This window comes from Condylura cristata, unplaced genomic scaffold, assembly GCF_000260355.1.
Source record: "Condylura cristata isolate star-nosed mole 26May11 unplaced genomic scaffold, ConCri1.0 scaffold00024, whole genome shotgun sequence".
Classification (NCBI taxonomy): Eukaryota; Metazoa; Chordata; class Mammalia; order Eulipotyphla; family Talpidae; genus Condylura; species Condylura cristata.
Genome location: NW_004567125.1, coordinates 14,392,962 through 14,414,977, shown reverse-complemented (window position 1 = coordinate 14,414,977; position 22,016 = coordinate 14,392,962). Strand labels below are relative to the sequence as shown.

Sequence of the window (22,016 nt, the reverse complement as noted above, 5' to 3'; positions counted from 1 at the left end):
TGCAAGCTTTTCAAAAACTACCCTTGCACCAGAACAACTTCCATCAGGAATGTCTTACATGCAAAAAGGATCAGAGCTTTTCTCTTTTAAGAATGTCTGGATGCATGTAAACAAATCCTGGGGTTCTGTTAGGACTGAGGGAGCAAGGAGAGGGCTTTACAAAATACTCTGCATTCTTCTAGGTTTGCTGTACATTCAAGGTAATTCCCTAAAATGTAAATGTTATGTTCCTTTACCTAATTAAAAGAAATGTTATAATAAAGAGAGAGAGAGAGAAACAATACTTGAAAACCAGAGAAAGAAGCAAGAGTGAGTCTAGATTGAAAAAGCAGTGTGCCCTGGGTCCCTATCTGGAGGAAAAGCTCAGGCCTTCTTCAGCAAGCTGGCCTCAGTTTGGTTCTCTCTTCTCCCTCAGAGCAGCAGTGTATAGTACTTAATGCTCAGGTATTAATGCTCCAGTGGGCAAACAGTAACATGGAGGGCAGGACCCCAAAGCCAATTTAAGCATATTCAACCTGCCAGACTTCCTCTTCCCAAATGTTGGATTTGAAAAGAAAAAAACAACTCATCCCTTTCTTATATACTGAAACACTAAAGGCCAATGCAAGGCCCTCAGTGAAGAAATGCACCAACATTCAAGTCTAAACCCTGAGCCAAGAATGGACAATAGTCAAACATCCTATTTGTAGGAGGAAGTAGAAGTTGGAAGCAGCAGTTCCCCTGGGGCCCTGAGCTGGAAAGATCTGTGTTTCCTTCCTTGCAAACAGTCCTCCTGCACTCAGCCCTCAGTTGCATTTTCTCACAGTCCAAGACTCAAACTTAAGAGCTGTAGTTTACTGCTAGCCCCTGAGGGCTTCAGGAAGGAGGTGAGGAGGAAGGTGAGCTAAGGTCTACTATCATTTCCAAGGGGCCTGGAGACCTTGTTGCACCAGATTTTTCCATGGCTGCAAATGATTTGACTTTAGTTTTGTTCATAGGCCTAACACCCAAAGATGTTTTCTTTTGCTCTCTAGGAGAAGAATTCGTAAGAGAGCACTAGGTGTAGCTGAAACAGGAAAGGCTTATTAGACTCATGCATGAGGGAGCCAGTGCCGGGAGGAAGGGAAGATGGCTAGAGGGTAAGTCCGGGAAGCAGGGTGGAGGAGAACATCATCAAGGCATCTGGGGTGGCTACTCCTAGGGAGGTGAAAACAGGTTATGCTCAACTATGCTGCAGGCTCTTGGCCTTCTCCAAGAAATTGTGAGATATTTGTTAGTTGGGACCTACTTAACACTCTTTATCTAGAATGACTTCTTATGGTCAAATTGTTTGGACAGTTCTCACCAATCCATGATTCAGTCCCCTTGTTCAAACAGGTCTTGGGGCAATTCTTATCCTTTTGGCTGCATTTGTGTTCACTGACGCTGCCTCGGTTCCTACAAAGGACAAAGATAGCACCCCCTGTGATGAGCAAAAACCTAGACAACTGAAAACAACCTAATTTCAGAAATTACTTAAAAACAGTATAGCTCACCTATTTAAGAGAGGGCTCTGTAGGTGTTAGTGGCTAATGATCTAGTTCTTTCGCTGCTCACATGGGAGTTTCTCAGGCGGAGTGCTGAGGGAAGAAAGCAAACTACCGAGAGTAACGATGCCATTTTTGCTTTTAAAACAGGCAGGACATCTTTATTAGAACCATGCTTGGATCCTGATTTGAACAAATAACTTATAAAATGTTACTTCAGAGATAAGGGGAAATTTGAGTATAAATTCTTTGATTTAGGAGGTTTTTACTTTTGTTTTACTGTTTTCATTGTTATATAGTCTTTAGAAGTGCCCTTAATTTTTTTTTAAGATTTATTTATTTATGCATACAGAACTGAGGTACAGGCCAGAACAGGGGTGGTGAGAGGTCTCACCAGAGACAGAGTGGGGAGCAGAACAGGCAGATTGATGAAGTACAATGATGAGGGGAGCAGCAGGCAGGTCAGGAGAGGTCTGCCAGCCATGTGGGTCACCTCTGGTTTGGAGATCAAACTCATGTTGAAGTGGCTTTAGCTTCTTAGTGCTGTGCTTTAACCTGCTGTGCCATCAGGCAGGGCCCAGAAGTGCCCTTATTTTTAAATGATGCACAAGAATGGAGGGGTGAACTGCCATCACTTTGGGATTTGTTTCTTAAAATTTCGAAAGAGGGAACAGAAAAAAATGATGGAGGCAGTTGATTTTATTATTCTCTCTTCATGTGTGAAAGTCTTCATAATGAAAAACTGAGAATGTAAGTGAGGTGGGGGAGTGTGTGGTCCTTAAAAGCAGGTGGTCACTCCCTAACCTTACTACTTCCACCAGTGCCATAAAGAGTATTCTCCTCTGAGTGCTTTCTCAGCTTCCATGGAGGCTGGGGGTTTAAGATATTGGGTTCTCAAATCCAGTGAGCACTAGAATTACCCAGACAGTGGGGTCAGAGAGGGAGCCAGGAGAGTAGCTGAGATTTTCTCTAAAACACTGTTCGGTCAGCTTACTTGGGGATGAAGCTGCGCTCAAATATAACTCACACCTACCCACTTTACAACGGCTTTACATCCTGATAAATTTATTATAAGTTGAAAATATCAGGCCCTCCCTGGTGATGCAACGGGCTAAAGCACAGCACTACAAAGCTAGCTGCAGCCACTTCAATACAGGTTTGATCCCTGGCCAGGGAGGTGACCCACATGGCGCAGCAGACCTCTCCAGTCTCACCTGCTGCTCCCCTCAGCAGTGTACTCCATCAATCTGCCTGTTTTGCTCCCTGCTCTGTCTGGTGAAACCTCTCATCCCCCAACACCTCTGGCCTGTACTCCAGATCTGTATGCATAAATAAATAAATCTTAAAAAAAGAGAGAAAATATAAAAAATGCACTTAGTATACCTCCCCTTGCAAACTTCATAGCTTAGCCAATCTATTGTAAACATGCTCAAAACACATTAGCAAATAGTTGAGCAACACACCTAACACAAGCACTACTTCCTAACAAGGTGTTGACCATCTCTAGTAATTAGTGGACTGCTGTGCAGAGTGAAAAACAGAATGCACCGTATGGTTTCCATTGAATGCATTATTTCTTTGGCACTGTTTCAAGGTCAAAAGAGCTCAAGTCAAACCATTAGGCAGGGTGTGTTTGGTTGGCTTGTTCCCTGTGCAGTTTAGAAACCAGAGTCCCAGCCAGAAGAGGAAACTCCCTGATATGTAGTTTAATTTGGTGGAACCATAGAGATGACAAAAATCCTTCAGATCCCATGGCTTCTGCCTTGTGGGGTGGGGGAGCATTTCTGTTCTTTTTGCCACATCACTGATGATGGATGTAGTCCACATGAGATTCACTACCACAGGCCACCCCCTCCAGCTCTAACTCCTTCAAGCCAGAGGCTTTTGAGTCTATGTGAATTTTTAATAAAACTTCAAGGCTATATTAGCAACATATTACTTGTAACATAGCCCTCAAAAGAGTCAGTCACCATATTGTCTTCCAAACTGAAGTTAAAGCTCCTAAGCATCTGTGTGTCTGACACCCACATAACTACTATCTCCTGCACTTATCCCCATGGGCTCCCAAAGGACCAGGAGAAAACGGCACTTCAGGCACACAGTCTCTTTACCAGAATACGGAAGAGTTCATTTCCCTTTGGTGAGACCACAGGGCAGTAGCTGGAACAAGGCTTTGATCACACAGCATCAGTCACAGTCTTGCCTCTCTGGATCTTATGAGTTCAGTGACCTTGGCAAGTTATATAAGCTAAGCCTGATAATGTCTTTCTAAACGTGGGATTAAGATTAGTATAATTAGTGTTAACTCATAGTAGTCTATAAAGTAAGAAACACAAAGTGCCTGGCCCACAGCACCTAGTTAGTAGCTATTATTACACCTATTCAGTAGCTAGTATTACTATTATATCATTGTATCTCAACCCCGCTCTGAGGGAAGCTTCTTGAGCTTTTCGTTTATTTTGCTTCTTTGTGCAGAGCACAGTGCCTGGCAAGGATTGTTCTCAATAAAGACTTGCTGAATAGATAAATCCATCTGCTTTATCCACCCACCCACCCACCCATTCATCCACCCGTCCGTCTGTCCATCCATCCATCCGCCCACCCACCCATCTGTCTGTCCATCCATCCATCCACCCATCCACCCACCCATCCATTGAACCCATCCAGTTATACTCTATGTACTAAGGAAAGAGATGTATGTAAGGAGATCACCTGGAATGTAAAGAAGACCTGAACAAAACAGCAAAATGGTTTCTATGTCCTAGTACAGAAAATAGACAAGTGATATTTAATTTGAGGGAGAAAAACAAAGCAGGGTTAAAGTTTAGGGAGAGCTAAGAGTGACTCAATGGAGTGAGAGAGAAACCATACAAATATATGCATGTCCCAGGACTGGAAGCAGGCACGTGCATGGTGTCCCAGAATACTAAGAAGGCAAGTGTGGCAGAGTGGGAAGCAAGAAAAGGCTTTTATCACTTTTTCTACTTGATTGAAAATGAGCACACAACACAATTCAGTAATTAGAAAAGATGTATTAAAAATACACAAAAATACAATTAAAAAAATGGATGTAATGATTTTTACCCAACTGCATACATTTCCACCAAAAACTACAGATAGTTTGGAATTTTCATCTCTAAGTAATCCCTTTTAGGTGTCCCCTTACAAAACCACTTGTCATTACAAAGGTCATTCTGCTGAGAAAACATGGAAAGGGCAGTGGCAGTAGTCCCCACTGCTGCTGTGTGTGGCCAGGTGCAGGACACTGGGACGCAGGAGAAAGGGCCAAAGACGCCAAAGGAGATGGCTTGAGGGGGTTGGGAGGTGCCCTGACCCTGAGATTCTCCTTGCAAGTGTAAGTGATTTCTTCTGGACAAGCCAGTCCAGAGCCAAGGCAATGCCAACAGTGACTGCCGCTGCCTGGCAGGGAAGCTTGGTGAGGCGGGGTGACGCTTCAACAGATGCTAAATGTTGGCAAGGTGTGAGCTGTCTGGGTGGGTGGGGAGGTGGTGCTGTCATCAGACACACAAGTCAGGGGAGGCTCACAGGCATCATTAGTAGGAGTGCTGGCTGGTACCCTGGGTGGCATGAACACAAAATCCTTGCCCACAAAGGTGAAATGAGGGTTCCTGTAATCAGGAGTATTGGGAGCATAGAGTTCATTCAGGGGACCTCTTGAAAAAGGAGAAGGTGTCCCTTTTTTCTGTGAAAAGTGACTATATAGAAACATGACAAATATATAAATATACCTTAAAAACAGTCTTTCTACCTTAAAACAGTCTTGGCCAGCTGTACAACTGTCACTGTATCAAAAGCTTACCAAGAGAGCTGCAATCTTGGCATTAAAGAAGTACAGGGACAAGCCCACATCCTACTCCCCTCCCGCTCCCCAACATACACAAGAGAATTCTAAAGGCTCCTATGTTTTTCTAGTGAGCACTGAGAGGTGTGAGGAGGTAAGGCCAGCCACTTTGCAGAAATGCTGGCTGAGGCTGCGGCGGGCCTCTGAACACCCAAGAGTTAGTTTTCCTCCCATTTAGTTTGATGTCCGCCATGAGCTCCTTCCTTTTCCTTCCTGTCTTCTGTCATCTGTGAGGGAGTTCGAAGGCAGCAGAGTTGCAGTCTTTTCCTCCACTCCTCACTGAACACAGACCAGACCTCACCTTCAGAAGGCAGCTAGTGGGGGAGGTGATGAAACCTGTTCCCTGCCTCTTACTAGAAATGGAATGTCACCGGGACCTGATAGAAATAACAAATAGTTCCTCAGAAAATCAGAGGCTGCTTAAGGGGGACCAAGTTAGTTTAGAAGTTCACATGGCACAACTTCAGATCTAAACCCTCCTTTAATTTCCATTAGGAATTGTCTAGAACTCACCTTTCGAACGCCCTCACAGATGACAGAAGACAGGAAGGAAAAGGAAGGAGCTCATGGCGGACATCAAACTAAATGGGAGGAAAACTAACATTACCACTTACCCAAACAGCTTCTGTGACCAGCTAGTCTGTACTCTTTCCCTAGTGGCAAAAACTTACTTTCGAAACAAATCACCCAGAAAAGGGTGTGTGTGTGTGTGACAATATAAATAAATATTTAATGATCTTCATCATGCATTTCATTTTCAGTAAAAAATAAAAGCTCCTACAGTTGAGGCTGGATGGGGATGGAAGGGTGGGATAGTCAATGGGAGGAAATGAACTGTTAGGCAGGATACTCAAATTACATGTTTGCATTTCATTGTTTATCAATGCTACTAGTGGGCCTTGGAGGATTTTTTAAAAACAGCAACTACCACCAGCCAGGAACAGAAAAAAAGATTCCCAAAGTAGAAGTACTAGCCCTACTTGCTTAAAAACACCCTCAACCAGCCTTATCCTCAAAGGTCTCGGGAGCAGCTCCAGAGCCAGGAGATGCTGCGTCTTGCTAGAAGCTTCGCTGGAGCTTTGTAAAGAAGAAAATTCTCCAGAAAGACTGGCAATCTAACTGTCCCGCTTGTGCCTAGTAGGAGGAAAGGTAACTCTTCTCCTTTGGCTGCCTGGGAACACTTGCTACAGGAGGGATTCCAGCAAACAACACAACTGTTACTCTCCAGCAAGGCCTGGTTCTTCTACACGCATTTATTCTCCCTCTGGTGTTGATCTCAAGGTACTGAGGAGGAAGGAAGCTCTCATATTTATCCTTTGCTAATCTTGCTGTGTTGAATCCACAAATTGATATACTTAAAGGGTTAAAGTAAGCCTACACAGCAGATAAAGTTAAAACCTGCCCTGTGTTTTAGAGCGAAAACAACATGACCTTTCCAACTGTCTTCAAGTGGCATAGTGAATAGGTGCTTTCCAAAAACTACAGCCAAACAGTGCTGACACTGGGTTAATCTAATACGGAACAGCTTCCATCATTGTGTCTCCATTCTCCAACTATGATAAACGCTACGACTGGTTAAGCCCTTAGATAAAAAGGCCATGTCCACCGGAGTACGAAAGGGTTTGCTACCATCTCCATTAAGGCAAACCATATCTAAACAATGGTGAGAGAAAGGTTTCTGAATTTTCCCAATTGTCAATGACCCTGAAATAAAGCATACATCAGCAAGACAATTTACATATAGGTGAGTAGAATCATACCATCTTTCCATCATGCAACATTGGCTCCTCACATCAGAAGATTAAATAGAATATTTATACATATCCCTTATACACAGTTTTTCTTCCCTCTAAAAATAAACATGTGCTTGTCCGTGCCCAGGTTTCCAAGGTCACATGTGGTTAGGGCTACGTTTCTGCATGAGTCCAGTTGGGGTTTGTTTCTTGCTTAGCACACGATCTGAGTCTCCTCTTAATTTTTCCGGATGTCCGCATACACCACAGACTCTGACTTGTTAATCCTGTCACTGTGGTGTCCACTGGAGTGTTCTAACTGTGCATATATGACTGGGCCCTGGAAAAGAGAAAGAAAGTGAGAGGGGTAGAAAAACTGGACATCCTTCCAAGTTAGGGTTCCAGAGCAAAGAGTTCCTCCTTTGGAATGGCTTCAAGACTTCTTAGGACTATATGTCCAGGAATGACTTTAAAACAAGGTGGGGCATCTGTTGCAATGGTTAAAGCGAGTACAATAAGATTTATTATGCTATTCTGACTTCTTTTGTATCTGCTTGGAAATTTATACAAATGTAATACCCCTCTGGGGATTTATGTTTATCTTAGTGTCAGTCACAGACTTTCTCAACCCTATAACTGGTATCAGTCTTTAAGGACTAAAACCGGCACTTCTGCTAACCTGAGAGAGACCTGCTAAAATGAGGAGACCTCAGGATGATACACAGCAGAAACCAGCATGCTCAGGCCTGCTCAAAGATAAAGTCAATTTGAACTGGTCACCTTAGACTAATAGGGACTTTAAAACATTTCAAATATTGTTTCACATAGCCACTTAGTGCACCATTCGTTTAGTCTGGTCTTATAATAACTAGTAAGAAAAACCCTAGGTGGACTAAAACAGAAGGGATCACATGGCCTCAGCAGTAAGGAAGAGTACTCCTCGGGTACCAACTAGGAGAGCAAGAGAAGGATGGGACAGGGCGAATTCTCTGCTTCTGGGGGCAGAAGGGCTGAGCGTCGGCTGGGATTGCAAACTTCAGACAGGAGGTTGTGCTTCATGACCATTACAGTCCCTTCTAATACGCGATTCTAAAATCATAAAGCACCACAACAGAGCAGTTCTAAATGAAAAATTCTAAATGAAAAGCTCAATATAACCTAAATGAGTTCTAAATGAAAAGCTCAATATAACCTAAAATCTACCTTTCTTCCAACCCAGAGAAACACTGTCAGAAATCTGGTAATGTGCATCAGTATCCAATGTTGAAATCTTAAGTTCTGAAGCCACAAACATGTGGTTTAAAATAAGTACCCTACTCCCATCTGGGAGCCTCAATACCCTCCACCCTTTAATGTGTGATGGAATCCTATAAGTTCAGGCACTTGAATATCTGCAGAAGGGACAAACCTTACATATTGCACCTATAGGTGTGAAACTATACAACAGCACACCTGAAAGTGGTCTTCCAAATAAACAACCAAAGGTCAGACCCACTTGACCTTGGACAACCTGCACATTGGATTCAGGAGATGTTCATCATAAATCTGATAGCACTTGTAAGCACTAATCATGAGGCCTCAGGCATAACTATAAACCTCAGTGCATCCTTTGTCTCTAAACTGGCAATAACAACAGTATCCTACCTCTAAGAGTAATTATTAGAATTAAATAAGATAAATAAGTCATTTAACCTGTGCCTAACAAATAGCACTCAATATACCTTAGTCATTATTAAAGACACCTTGTTAAATAAATGGGCTTTCAAATTCTTGAAGGGGAACTGATCATGTAAATCAAGTAGTCAACTATGTCTTTTGTCTATATGTGATACACATATGCCTGTCATAGGTAACAGAATAGATTCTGCTGTTAATATCAACTCAAACCAAGAACCTCTATGTTCTCAGAGAGCTGCAAGTTAAATGCAAATCCAAAAGAAAAATAGAGAAAAAAATTAACCTTTTTCTATTTTCTACTACTAGGAAAAGAATGAAAACAAACTGTTTTCTGATAAATCAACTGATCCCTGATAACAGTTGCTTCCAAAGACAAGTTAGATTTCAAAATTAGATTTTGTAACTTCCTTGATAGTAAAGCCCTAATTATTCCCAGAGACTCACTGGGAGTGTTCAGGTGTGTTCTTGGGGAAGGTATTTCTGCCACGTGCTCCCTTCCCTGGTTGTGTCTACATCCTCATAACATAACACTAAAAGCTAAAACGAAACAAATGTGGCAGATAAACCTACTATGGAAGCTTGGGGGTAAGATGAAGTCTTCAGTGGGCCTACACTGAATGCAAAGTAATTAACCCAGCACTCAACCCTAAGGAACATGTTGATTTTACTCCCAAAGCCAATCTAGTGTTAATATCGCAAATGATTAAAAATGACAATACAGATCAACAAAATGGCTGAACCAATTCTTACCAACCTACAGAAAATGCAATGATCAGATAGTCAGGCCTGTGCAGGACCCCAAGGATTTACTCACAGGAGAAGCAAGCCAAATCTCTGACTCAGGGGCAGCAGGGACAGTGGAGTGTGTTGTCAGAACTGTAAATGGGGTGGCAGCATGCTTACTCATTAGAAAGTCCCATTCTTTCCTGTTTTACTCAGCTATCGAGCAGGAAATCAGAGCATTTCTTTCTGAAGAAAACAACTTACCTGAGAGAAAAGAATAAGCCACACCCATGTAATCGGCCAGTATGTTAGACAAAACAGTGAGGCTCCCTACACAGTAAACATCCTCTCTTTAAAGAGTTTCTGATCAGAATTTGAGTGCCATAAATGTGCATGGATAACCCAGGACTGCCGGACATTTGAGGAAAGTTTCTAACATGAAAGACAAATTTGAAAAGAAAAAGGAAATTTAAAAGAAACAAAATCAAGTAACAAAAGAAAACATAAAGTCTTACAAACAGAAGAAAAATTGATAGGTTCAGGAAGATAAGATAATGCATTCATCAAACAAGTATAGATCATTATAATTAGAGAATAAGAAATTGCTCTTGAAAATTAAAAAATAAAAGAAATTACATATTCAATCAAAGTGGTAGATGAAGTTGAAGAAATTTTCTAAAAAGCAGAACAAAACTGCTAGGAAAAATAAAAAACTAAACAATGGATCTAAGACATGGTCCAATGCCTAGCAGGACTTTCCAAAAAAGAAAAAAGGGGAGGAAGAAAAATTCTAAAGAATACTGGAAGAAAATAAGAGGAAACAGAAAACAGAATGGTATCATTGGGAACCAGAAATATTAGTAATGTGGGGAGAAATGATTTTCTACCTGGAATCTGACCAAACCAGATTATCATTCATTCAGAGAGGGGACTATAAAAAGGTGTTGCTTATAGCTTGGGTAGTCAAGAGTCTGAAATGGGTTTCACTGGGCTTAAATCAGTTTCTCAGCTGAACCATGTTTTCTTCTAGGAGTCCTAAGGAAGAACCACTTTCTTGGTTTTTCCAGATTATGGAGGCTGCCTACATTCTTTGGCTCATGATTTCCCTATCTGCAAAACCAGCAGCATAACATCTTCCCTATCTGCAAAACCAGCAGCATAACATCTTCCCTATCTGCAAAACCAGCAGCATAACATCCTCAAATCTCTCTGACTTTGACCCTCCTCCCCACTCTCCTCTCGTAAGAACCCTCATGATTGCATTAAATTCACCCTGTAATCCAGGAAAATCTTCCCATCTTGAGACTATTGATGACTTCTGTAAAGTCCCCTTTGACAAGAAAGTTAACACAACTTATATGAGTTACAGGGATTAAGAGACGGACATCTTTGTGGGTGAGGGGCTCATGACAGTGCGTTGCCATGCAAAGTCTCAAAATTTTTATCTCTTGTGCATCCCTTCTCAAGAAGTTATAGAGGATATGTCTCACCAGAAAATGGAAATTGAGAAAGTGAAGAACTGAGGTTCAAAAGATGAGAGGGCTGAAGAAAATTCCTTTGGAGGTAGACACAGGATGACTGCTACAAAACCACTTGAAAGTGGTTGCAAAAAAGGTCAGAAGCGTCTTTAACAAGTATGTCTTCAAGAACAGAATGAAACCAAAAGAAAATGTGATGTTTTGAATATTCACAGATTTTTTGTTAAAGAATTTGGGCGGTAATATAAATATGTATAGACATATAAAGTAAGCAAATAAGAAACAAAGTATGAATTAGCTCCATGAAATTATTATTATTTTTTAATATTGTACAAGAATGTAGTACAGTGGTGAAAAAGATGGGCACATATAATACTGAAAAATAACTCCCTGTCTACAGTGAGATCAATCATTCTGGGAAGAGGCATGTGCATATAAAATACATGTATTTATATAAGAGTATATTGGGAAGGAGGATTAGTGAGCAAAACAGAACTAAATTTTCACTTTCCATAATATGGAATGACTAGATATAAAAAATGGAAAAACCTAAAAGTAGCGATATAATCAAGTTACATAAAACTATGAAAATACTAGAAAACTAAAAGAATGGGAAGTGTGACTTATTCCTTTATATGTCTTCAAGTTTACTAGTCTTTTCTTCTGTAGTGTCTAATCTGTTTATTCCATTTAATATGGTTTTCTTTTTTTCTATTTCTAGAAGTCCCACTTTAGTCTCTTTTATATTTCCATTTCTCTCCTTATTGTGCCAGGCATTTCTTTTCACTTTTAAGTTTGTCAGATCTGTATTTGTTTTATAGTTCTTGTCAATGAATTCTATCATTTTGGTGTTTTATTTTCATGATTGGTAATTTTTGACTGATGCCAGACATATATTTTCTACCGTTGAATGTTGGATTTTGTTGTAGTTTTGTAAAGAGTGTTGGATTTTGTTCTTGCATGCAGCTAAATTACTTTTAGTTTGATTCTTTATAGGTTTCCTCTTAAGCTTTGCTATGGTGAGCCATATCCTGGTGCTACGTTAGCCCCATAATTAGCCATTAATGTCCTTAATGTCAAACTCCAACCAAATATCCTGTGTATTATAAAATATCTCCACTCTGACTTTTAGGAAAAAACTATTCCCAGTCTTGTGTGAATTTGAGACATTGTGCAATTTCCTGCTTTTCAGGGGGTTCCCTCTTAGCTCTAAATGAGTTATCTCCTATACATCACAAACCTGTACTCAGTGAAAGGCTCATAAGGCCCTTGCTCTAAATATGAGGCTTTCTCTTTAGCTTCTTCTCGGTACCCTACCTCATAGATTCTAGCCACCTTAGCTCTGCTTCCTCTACTCAGTGAGACAACTGTGCAATTTCTATCGGCCCTGTCAAGCAGCCTGGAAAGTTCGTGGAGGCAATATATTGGGGCAAGAGTAAGGTTCACCCTTTTTTGTCTCCCTCAGGATTAGTGCTGTAGAACCTGTTTTCCAATGTTCCAAACCCATGTTTTTGTTTTTGTTTTTTCCTAGTTTATTTTCAGCACAAAAACAACTCTTACAGCATTTGAAAGGCAGAAGACAAAGTTTCCAGATCTTCTTTAGATGCAATGCCCATCTGCAACTCTCATGACTTTATCCACAATGTTATTCCCATCTATAAGTAATGAGTGCTGTGCTGTGGTAGGCAGTATTAAACTTAGGATCCAGCCCAATTCTGTTACTAACTGGGTATGTGTTTTTAATAATTTAATTAGCACAATGCCTCAGTTTCCTCACCACATATAATAACTGTGGGATAAGACTATCGATTCCTGGTGGCCTAGGGGTTAAATTCCAGTGCTGTTACCATTATGACCTGAGTTTGATTCCCAGCCAGGGAGTTAAACCACAAATGGCACAGCAGACCTTTCCTGACTCACCCGTTGCTCCCCTCAGCAGTATATCTCAGTAGATTTGATTTTCCTGCTCTCCACTCTATCTCTGGTGAATCCTCTCTCCCTCCCTCCCCCTACTTTCTTATACACACACACCTCAGCAGTATTCTTTCCCTCAGAAAAGTGACAGAGCCAGCGAAGTGATAGAGCACACACACAAATGACTATTGTGGGTTCCTATGAGCTGACTACTAGCTAGCCATTTGTCAGCAACTGTGACCTATTTGCTATCTGCAAATCACACTCGAACATTTCATGGCTACCTATGTAATATAGCCCATATCACAAGGCAGGCCTGGGGATGCCTAGGTCTCTGTGACCTGATTATGTGACTGTCTCTGTGGTGATCCTGGGATAATTCTTCCTGTGATAACATCATGCTTTGCCGACACCAATATCTCTTGCTGAATGGTCTTAATGTCCCCTGCTCTGTTCCTCGTAAAACTTCGTCCCCCATTCCTATCCTACCCTTCGGACTCTTCCTCATACCATTGTCGCACGATCAGCTTTTACTAGCCTGTATGCTTTCAAATAAATGTCATAAGAATTTCTGCTCAAGTAGCAGAGTCTTGCCTTGCAAACCTGCCCCCCGGCTGCTGTGGCCCTCATTGTGTTCCCACCACAGAGGAGCAATAAAATTCCTGCCACAACAGACGATGGTTCTTCTTCCATAGCAGTTACTCAATTCTTTCGCTTAAGCCCATTTTCCTCATTCTATCCCCCAAACCCACTCAAAGTTAAACCTGGCCAAATGGTTTAGAATGCTCAGAACAGAATAAAATTCCTCCAGTCCCACAAGCACAGTTACAACAGCACAGCCAAAACACAGAATTAACCCTGGTACTAGATTCCTTGCGAAGAGAAAAAGATTTGACCTCTTACTTTCTGCAAGAAATAGAAATCAAAATGTTCACTTTTTCATCAACTCTACTGATCATTGATAAATGCTTTCTTTCAATTTCTTCTAAAGAATTCACCCAAAATAATTTCACATTCAATATAAAGACTATCCATTTTTCCTATTGATTTCTTGTTTTATTGAACACCTCCATATAGACTCTAGCACACTAAACTTATTTCCTTGTGCAATTAAGGGAGACTTTTACATCTGATAAAGCCATTTCCTTATTCCACTTGGGTCAGCGCAGGCACATTATTAAGAAGCCATCTGTTAATGCTGGCTTGGTGCAAACCTTTCCTCAGGTCAGATTCTTCCCCACATGTTTGTTTTCAGTTCTCCAAACACTTCTCTTATTTCCCTCTGTCTCTCACATTTTTGCTCCCCCAGCTGTATTCTTTCGTCCACCCAGAAAAGTGACAGAGCCAAGGAAGTGACAGAACACCAGCTCTAGCCCAGGGCAGAGCTGCAATCAATGGTTACCTGATGAGATCCAGAAGGCAGACTCTTTACCAGACCCTCTGTGTCGGAGGGGGACTTCCGTGGAGCCTGTTTAACCGGTGACAGACTCTCTGATGTACTGCAGTTGATGAGATGACAATATGGAGGACAAATGTAAAGTAAAAAATTAAAATAAATGGAAATAAAAATATAGAAAGGCAAGTGATGGCAAGATGAAGCAGTAAATGTATAAAACAGAACACAACAAAACAGACAAGTATCAAAATGATCACACATCTTGGAAAGCTTGTTTACTCCTGACAAGTCAAAGAATCTAGTAATGGGGGAATGGAATGGGGTGTTCACAGACACCAGCATGGTGCAAACCAGCTCACGCAGTGATATTTGCTGAATGGGTCCTGCCTATAACATACATGTATCCTTTCTCTATTTTCTGTCTTTCTCAAACCCTGCCAGCAGCCCTTCTTTGGTATAAAAGTTTAAAGGAGTAAATTTAACCTTCTCAACGACAATTTGGTTTTCTAATTAAGAAAGGCAAACCTCTTCTGAATATATTTGAAAGATAAAAGATATGCACCAAGGCTTATTGTCTTATCTTGTCCCTTTCATTCCCTAATTCCCCATGTTTTCTTCCCTCACAACTCACAACTAGTCCAAGGAAAATCCAGGAAGCCATCCATGGATGATACAAAACTAAGGAAAGACACAGGATGCCATATTGAGCTTTCTCAGGGACATGCTTTACTAAGAAGCTCGATCTAAATAAATCAGAGCATGTAAATGTCAGGAAAGAACTCATAAGGGACTCTCTACTACACCAGCAGGGCTTAAATCCTCTATGACATCTTATGTAGTTCCCATGTAAAGTTTGTTACTAATCAAAGCATCCTATACATTTTACAAACTTTTTTTTCACTCTAGTGGGTAGTTATAAGCCCTAACCCAAAATGCTTTGAGTATTCTAACAAAAGGGGGTCTTATTCATCAATAATATGATTCATGAATGAAAAAAGGAAACTAAAACAAACATACACACAAGCATTGCACATGAGGAACTATACATATTCAAATGACCACAAAATCTCTTTGTGACCTGACAACCCAATTTTACTGGGCTGGTAAGCTTAACATGGTTTCAAAACAAACAGAAAACATATTTGTAGACAAGTTATAATGACTATTGGGTTAGTTCAGAGCCAGCTAGTTAGTTGTCAACAAGAGAGATGGGTTGAATGCACACACATGAATATTAACAGGAACTGCAATGTGATTAGTTACCATGTGTCTAGTGGGAGTGGAAGAGGAGACCCAGCCCTGTTATTCCCAAAGTGTCCTCTAAGTCAGCTTTTCTTAAGAAGTGGAAGGTAAACAGGATCTGATCCTGGCACACCAAGGCAGAAAGGCGGGGAAAAGGGGGGAAAAAAAAAAAAACAAAGTAAGAAGAATAGCAGCATTCATGATGCCATGCAGGATTCTAAGGCACATATTTCTGCCCCTTCATTAACCCAAAAGCAGAACTATAGAAACTGGCATGTCACTTCCCTGGATTAGTTTCACGCTGAAAATCAACACTGCTGCTATATTTAACCATATACACTCACCATGCAAGGGGGTAGACACAGTCAGCAGAACAGCATTCCAAGTAATACTCAGAGTCATTAAACACAGCAGCCCTAAAGACTAGAGCTGCAGAGCCCAGAAGAGAGAGCTTCCCGCCATCCGCCAGCAGGGAGTCAGGACGTGCAATCCTCAGACCACAGTCCCTTTGAGAAGTCAAGGTTAGCACGATCGCCTGGACAGCCTGGACACAGCTCATGCCATGTCAGCGTGAATCCAACTTTCACTCAGTCTTACCATATGAGTTCTACATAGGTTATTGGGTTAACTTTCCAGCTGGAGTGGGAAAAGAAAAGGTTCTTCAGTTAGATACCACACCATGTGCTCAGAGGTGTTCTCTTTGAGAAGCCATAAACTAAAAGAAACGCTATTCTTCCTTATTGCCAGTGGATTTGGTGTTCAACCCTTGTTATCCCAGTTTGGATGAGTCCAGTTATACACTCAAGCATGAGCAAAGCACTAACACTGCTTACGAAACTGCAAAATGGGGAAGCCGTGCATCAACACGGGGGTGGGGGTAGTTTATTTGCATGACTCTTTCTGATTAGAGTTTAACAGTTACTTAAGAAGAACCTTATGAGATTATTACGGACAGATTCAAATTAAACTCAGGTTGGGGGAGGCCAGTCGTGGCCTGATATAACTGTAGTGTGGACAGGACTGAAGTGCACAGTGCAGAGTACTGAGATATTCATGTCAGCAAACCTGAGAAAGAAATAGGTTAGTCTCAGCTCCCACATTTAATAGCAGCCCACTGACTTCTGCTTGTCCACAACCCTTCTAAGGAGACTGCCTGATTCTGAGCTGAAAGCAAATTGTAGTTATTTTTTCACAACTCTTATTCCAAAAAGCGCATAAACCAGTTTCCTCCCTCCCACAGAAAGCAAGGTTCTTACCCAGTGTAATCCCGCTTATAGTTCCTCCTTCTGTAGAGCACAGCCAGAATCATGCCGATGAGCAGAGTGAGACCCAGGACCACAGCTGTGACGATGCCTACCACGACCCACACGGGGAACACTGACAAGCTCTCTAGAGAAGAAGAAAGCACGTTTAGGGCACTTGTAATGGAGGTAATGGAACTTGTTTAAATTAATAAGTAAGTGTCTTCCTTTAGCAGCTACTACCACTCTCTTTTCCATTATCCAAATGAGATTCTGATATCGAATGGATGACATACAAGTAAGTATTAGCTGATAAAGAATAAACTCCAGAAATAAGTATGCTGTCTAAACATGGACTCTCTCAATGCTCTGAAATCAAAGAAAAACTGGAGATGTGACTTTATCTCAATTTACTCTCCAACAAAGCAGATTTTTGTCTCAAAATGAAACACTAGAACCTGCACTTAATGCTCATTCTCCAAAAAAAAAGGGGGGGTGAGGGTGGAGGGATGGGAAATAGCTGTACTGTTTTTTAAAAATATCAAAAATTTCTCTGGGAGAATATGGAAACAGTATTCATGTCCTTCTCTTCCTTCACAACCCCACTCCCCAACCACAATGACTTTGGTCTTACTCCTTATTAATTCAGAAAAATTAATACTCTGGAAACTGGTTCAGTAGAACCCAGAGCCCCAGGCACAGAAATGGAGGAAGTAGCTGCTCTGGTTGGAATAAGTCGTTGGTGAAAACACAGTCGCATGGAAAGAGAGGGGGAAAATCCCTCCGAATCACACCCAGAAATGTAACACTCGCTCTCCAAGTCAGCACAAGGTAAAGGGGATTGTGTCATTTCCTGCATAAATACTTGAGCAAGTACCTTTCTCTACGACATAGAGTCTAATGTGTCCTGGCTGGACAACAATGTCAGGAGGGTTTTTGACATCACAGATATAAGTGCCATTGTGTATAAATTGAATATTTTCTATGTTGATTGATGCATCTTTCTTGTCGAGGTCTCCAGCCCAGGTGATTCTGCCCTCAAATGGTGGATAATTCCCAAGATACACCTGGCCTTGAAAGTAGTGGAAAAACTACAATTAAAAAACAAAAAAAAAAAGCACGAGATATTTATTTCTGAAGGTAAAATTATGAACACTATAGCAAAAATTCTAAAAGGGCCTTTCAAAGACTTTTTGCAAAAAGAAAGACAACTTCATATTACAAATATGAAGCTATGGAATCTAAGCTGGACAGAGGTTTGAAAATCATGCTGTTCCACCCTATTTTAGTTAAAGAAATAAATTTGTATATCATGCCTAGTCTTTTCCATATCCCAAGGATGTAGGAATTCCCACCCATATTTTTATAAGTGAGGAAAAGAAAAGAAGCCATTTGCCCAAGGTCATAATGAAGATGTCTGATTAACCCAAAACAGCCAGAAATAGCAGTATGCTCTTAAGATTAAATCTCAATGTATGTGCACCTTTCTTGACTGACTTAGCAAATATGCTTTGAACATAAACCACTAGCAAGGTAACAAGTTGTTACCTCTGGATACCGACCTAAGATAGTGTATTTTCTAGAAACTAAGCAATGACCCTCACAATGGCCCTAACAAATGACATCTGTGGGAAGTCTTCACATGTTTAAATAGTACTTTGGACTCTCCTGAGTAAAGCTACCTGAGCTCGCTGTGGTTGCTACAGGCTGCATACTCAATAGGGTGCCTTGACTCACTTCCCCCTGACGTGAGTGTGAGGTTTCTTGCTCTCACTCATTTCCTGCATCTGGTCCTGCACAGAACTGCATCTAATTGACCCCACTGAGGAAGTAATATGTGTAATCCCCGACTTTACCTTCCTCTTGGGCACCCCACCCAGCTGTCCTCCATTTCTATCCATCCAATAAAGAATTTGGTTATCAGTTATATGGTCCAGTCCAGGGCAATAAAGCTTTTCTCCTAAAGACTTATTTCAACAGAAAATAGTTCTAATGTCACATTTGAAAATGTAGTCACTAAGTTCAAACATAAAGATGTTTTTCTTCCAGGGGCTAATATCACCTGGATAAAACTCTTAAGTTTTCCCAAAGGAGACCTTCAGGAACTAAGATATATAGGCAATCGTAGGTAATCACTCTGTTCTTTCAGGAAAGGCATTCTGGGTAAATCCTTAACACAAAGGGCTACAGTAAAACAAAACAAGATGCTTTCAAAACTTTCACGGGACAGCAATTATGAGGCAGATAATTCCCTTATAGCTTCTATAAGAGAATTTCTTAAAGAAACCCTAGATGATGTAATCTCAACAGGGGTGATCTCTCCTACAAGAAGGTAGAGTGGCTCCTAGGACAGATAGATGTGTTCTCTCTCTCTCACACACACAGACACAGACACAGACACACAGACACACACACACAGCGTGTCTGTATTATCAAAGTTTTATAGAGGGGTAACAGCAATTATGAAAAATCTAAAAGCAGAGAATGACAAAACAGGGTTTAGACAATTCAAGCCTTAGTGGTATGACCTCAGAAATAATGAGTCAGTTCCTCCCCACCCCATCCCCAAAGTGGAAGGAAGTAGGAAAAGGTTTGGAGATTTTTGACTCTGGCAAATGAGGGGCTGAGCATCTAGGCAATGATCAACACAAGTGTCTTATCACTGAAATAAGAATTTCCCTTAGAGAAAAGTGGCAGGCTGTCCCCGCCAACCACTGACAACTTGAAATACACAACACACCGAAGCAGGTGCAGTGTTGACAGTCAGCATGTAGCCAGGACAACAGTAACCGAGTAATAGAATATTTAATGAAGAATAAATTGTACATACACAGTTAAATGACATGGAGTTGAAGTGCACTTAATACAGATGGACACCGTCCAAAGGAACTAATGGAGGTGAGAGCTTCCCAGCTAGTGCCAGAGAAGAGGAAGAAGACAGAGAAGGAACAGTGCCAGAAACCAGGCCTTGTTTCCCTCTGTTAAGACATGATGTCTCTGGGAAACAGGCAAGGAAACAAAGAAAATGGAGGAAGGTATCATATAGACACATTCTTAGAATAATGAAAAGGCAAAAACAAACAAAAAAACACATAGAAATTATGATGAACTTTTATGTGTCTGTCCAGTGACCTGCCTCTGCTCTTTCCACTTCCACTCTGCCACCCCTGAAAAAAGAATGACCAACACTTCATTTCTGCCTCTCCTCCTCCTGCTGCATCTCCCCTTCTTCCTCCCACTACAAGACATAAAGGTGCAGGTGAGGACCTTCATAATGATCCACTTCCACTAACTGATGATTAGTGATTACTTCCATTTAATGAAGACTAAATAGTAATACAACAATCTGCTCACTGACTGTTTATATTATCAGTAAGGTTTCTGGTCAACAACAGGCTATTAGTAGGTAAGTTTGAGGGAGTCAAGAGTTCTATGTGGAGTCTTGAGCTCTTGAGGGAAGAAGGTCTGTGCCTTAACTTTCACATTGTTCAGTGGTCAACTATTAGCACTACAGGGGGTTAAGCACCATCCTGAGTGCTTAATCAGAAGCTAATGCACAGATAGTACTCCTCTAGTTGTTAACTAACCCTTCTCCCAAGCCTCTGGTGTATTTCCATTCCTTCCTGACCTTACTCAGAAGTCATCAGCACCCCAGTCTTTTGCTTAATTACTCCCTGAGTGGGAGCAGAGACTGTGTTGCGCACATTTTTGAAGCCCCTACAATGCCCACGGCACACAAATTTCCCAGTGAGAATTGCTGAATCAGGAATAGGAAATTATAATTAAATCAGAAAGAAACTTTAATATATATGTATATATATATATATTAAACACACATATATGTATATGTATGTATATGTACATATATATAAACATAGAAATACTTAGAATAAATACAAATAAAAATGGGCAAATACAAGCTGAAAACAGATAGAGGAATCCCCAGCTCTGTGGAAAAGATAACTCAAAATGGAGTTGATGGTGGAGAGGAACCAGGTAGATGACAGGGGGAGCGAGTTAGGCAAAGACAAGGAGACAGGCTGTGTGTGAAAGAGTAGAACTTATGTTTTCTTAGAGAATCTGGGTAAGAGGAGGGCTGGGTGCCACAGAGATGGCACACCCCTGACTGGAAAGTGCATAGTCAGAAGCATGGCTCATTGGTTATAGTACTTAGTAAAGAACCCTGTGAGTGGACAGTCAGAGCAGGCAAGCGTTCATACCGACACAGTGGTGCCGGCCCCCTCCGGCTGGAAGCTCCAGGAGACTGAGGTCAACATGCCAGTCATGTTAGTGGACTTGAACTTGCATGTCAGCTTCCCTTGTGTCCCATTTGCCACGAAGATTTCCTTTGGTGTGTAAACCTCCAAGGGTGATACGCCAGTGGTTACTGGAGAGAGGGAACAAGGGCAGCTTAAGAGCAGAACACCACTGTACATATATATCAGATAAGGCCATAAGGCACAACACAAGAAAATTAAGAGATCCATACAGGAATGCACTGCCTTTGTGGAATGTACATTTCTGACAGAATATTCTGTGGCCAGGTACTATGTTCTCCAAAGAGGATAAACTGCTGGCTGCTTTTTGTTTTACAAGAAGCTATTTTTACTAGTTCAGCCATACCCAATATTTGTTTCCTTCTTAATAAATTTTTTAAAGAGCAACTTTAGGTTTACTGAAACAATGAGCAATGAATGTAGTTTTCATACAGTTCTTCTTCCCTCCCTCCCTCATGCCCCAGTTTCCCCTATTATCAAATCTTGTGCATTTTTTTACATTTGATGATTGGTGCCTTACTGTAAAGTCCACAGTATACTAGAGCTCATTCTGTGTGGTACATTTTATGGGTTTTGATAAATGTATAATGACACATATCCATCATTATAGTAAAATACAGAAGCGTTTCACTCACTGCCTTAAATCCCGCTTATATCTCACCTATTCATTTCTCTTCTCCTCTCCTTCAGCCCCAGCAACCACTGAGTTTCCATATTTTCGGGAATATGTTTTTCCCTTTTCCAGAATATTACACAGTGGATATCATACAGTAAATGTTGTCTTTTCAGACTGGCCAGTTTCACTTAGCAATATTCACTTGTCCTTCCTCCATGTCATTTCATGGTATGATAGTTCATTTTTGTTTTTTAAAGATTTATTTATTTGTTCATACAGAACTGGGATACAGGCCAGAGGCTCAGGGGCGGCGAGAGGCTTCACCAGAGACAGAGTGGAGAGCAGAACAGGC

General features: G+C 41.1%; 1 protein-coding gene across 3 annotated transcripts in view; it reads right to left on the bottom strand.

Moving 5' to 3' along the window:
- Nucleotides 1-4,523: 4,523 nt before the first annotated feature.
- Nucleotides 4,524-22,016, bottom strand: part of MPZL1 (myelin protein zero-like 1) — a 53,291-nt gene continuing 35,798 nt past the window's right edge. Inside the window, exons 2-7 of one of the 3 annotated variants that reach the window (XM_012729116.1) lie at nt 20,992-21,158; nt 17,649-17,862; nt 16,787-16,919; nt 16,128-16,166; nt 14,295-14,391; nt 4,524-7,440 (exon numbers count right to left, since the gene is read on the bottom strand). In XM_012729116.1, coding sequence (XP_012584570.1) covers nt 7,339-7,440; nt 14,295-14,391; nt 16,128-16,166; nt 16,787-16,919; nt 17,649-17,862; nt 20,992-21,158 — 752 coding nt within the window. In that variant the 3' untranslated portion in view covers nt 4,524-7,338. The remainder of the gene's footprint in view (nt 7,441-14,294; nt 14,392-16,127; nt 16,167-16,786; nt 16,920-17,648; nt 17,863-20,991; nt 21,159-22,016) is intronic. The other 2 variants (XM_012729117.1, XM_004688449.2) reach the window with 2 other exon arrangements.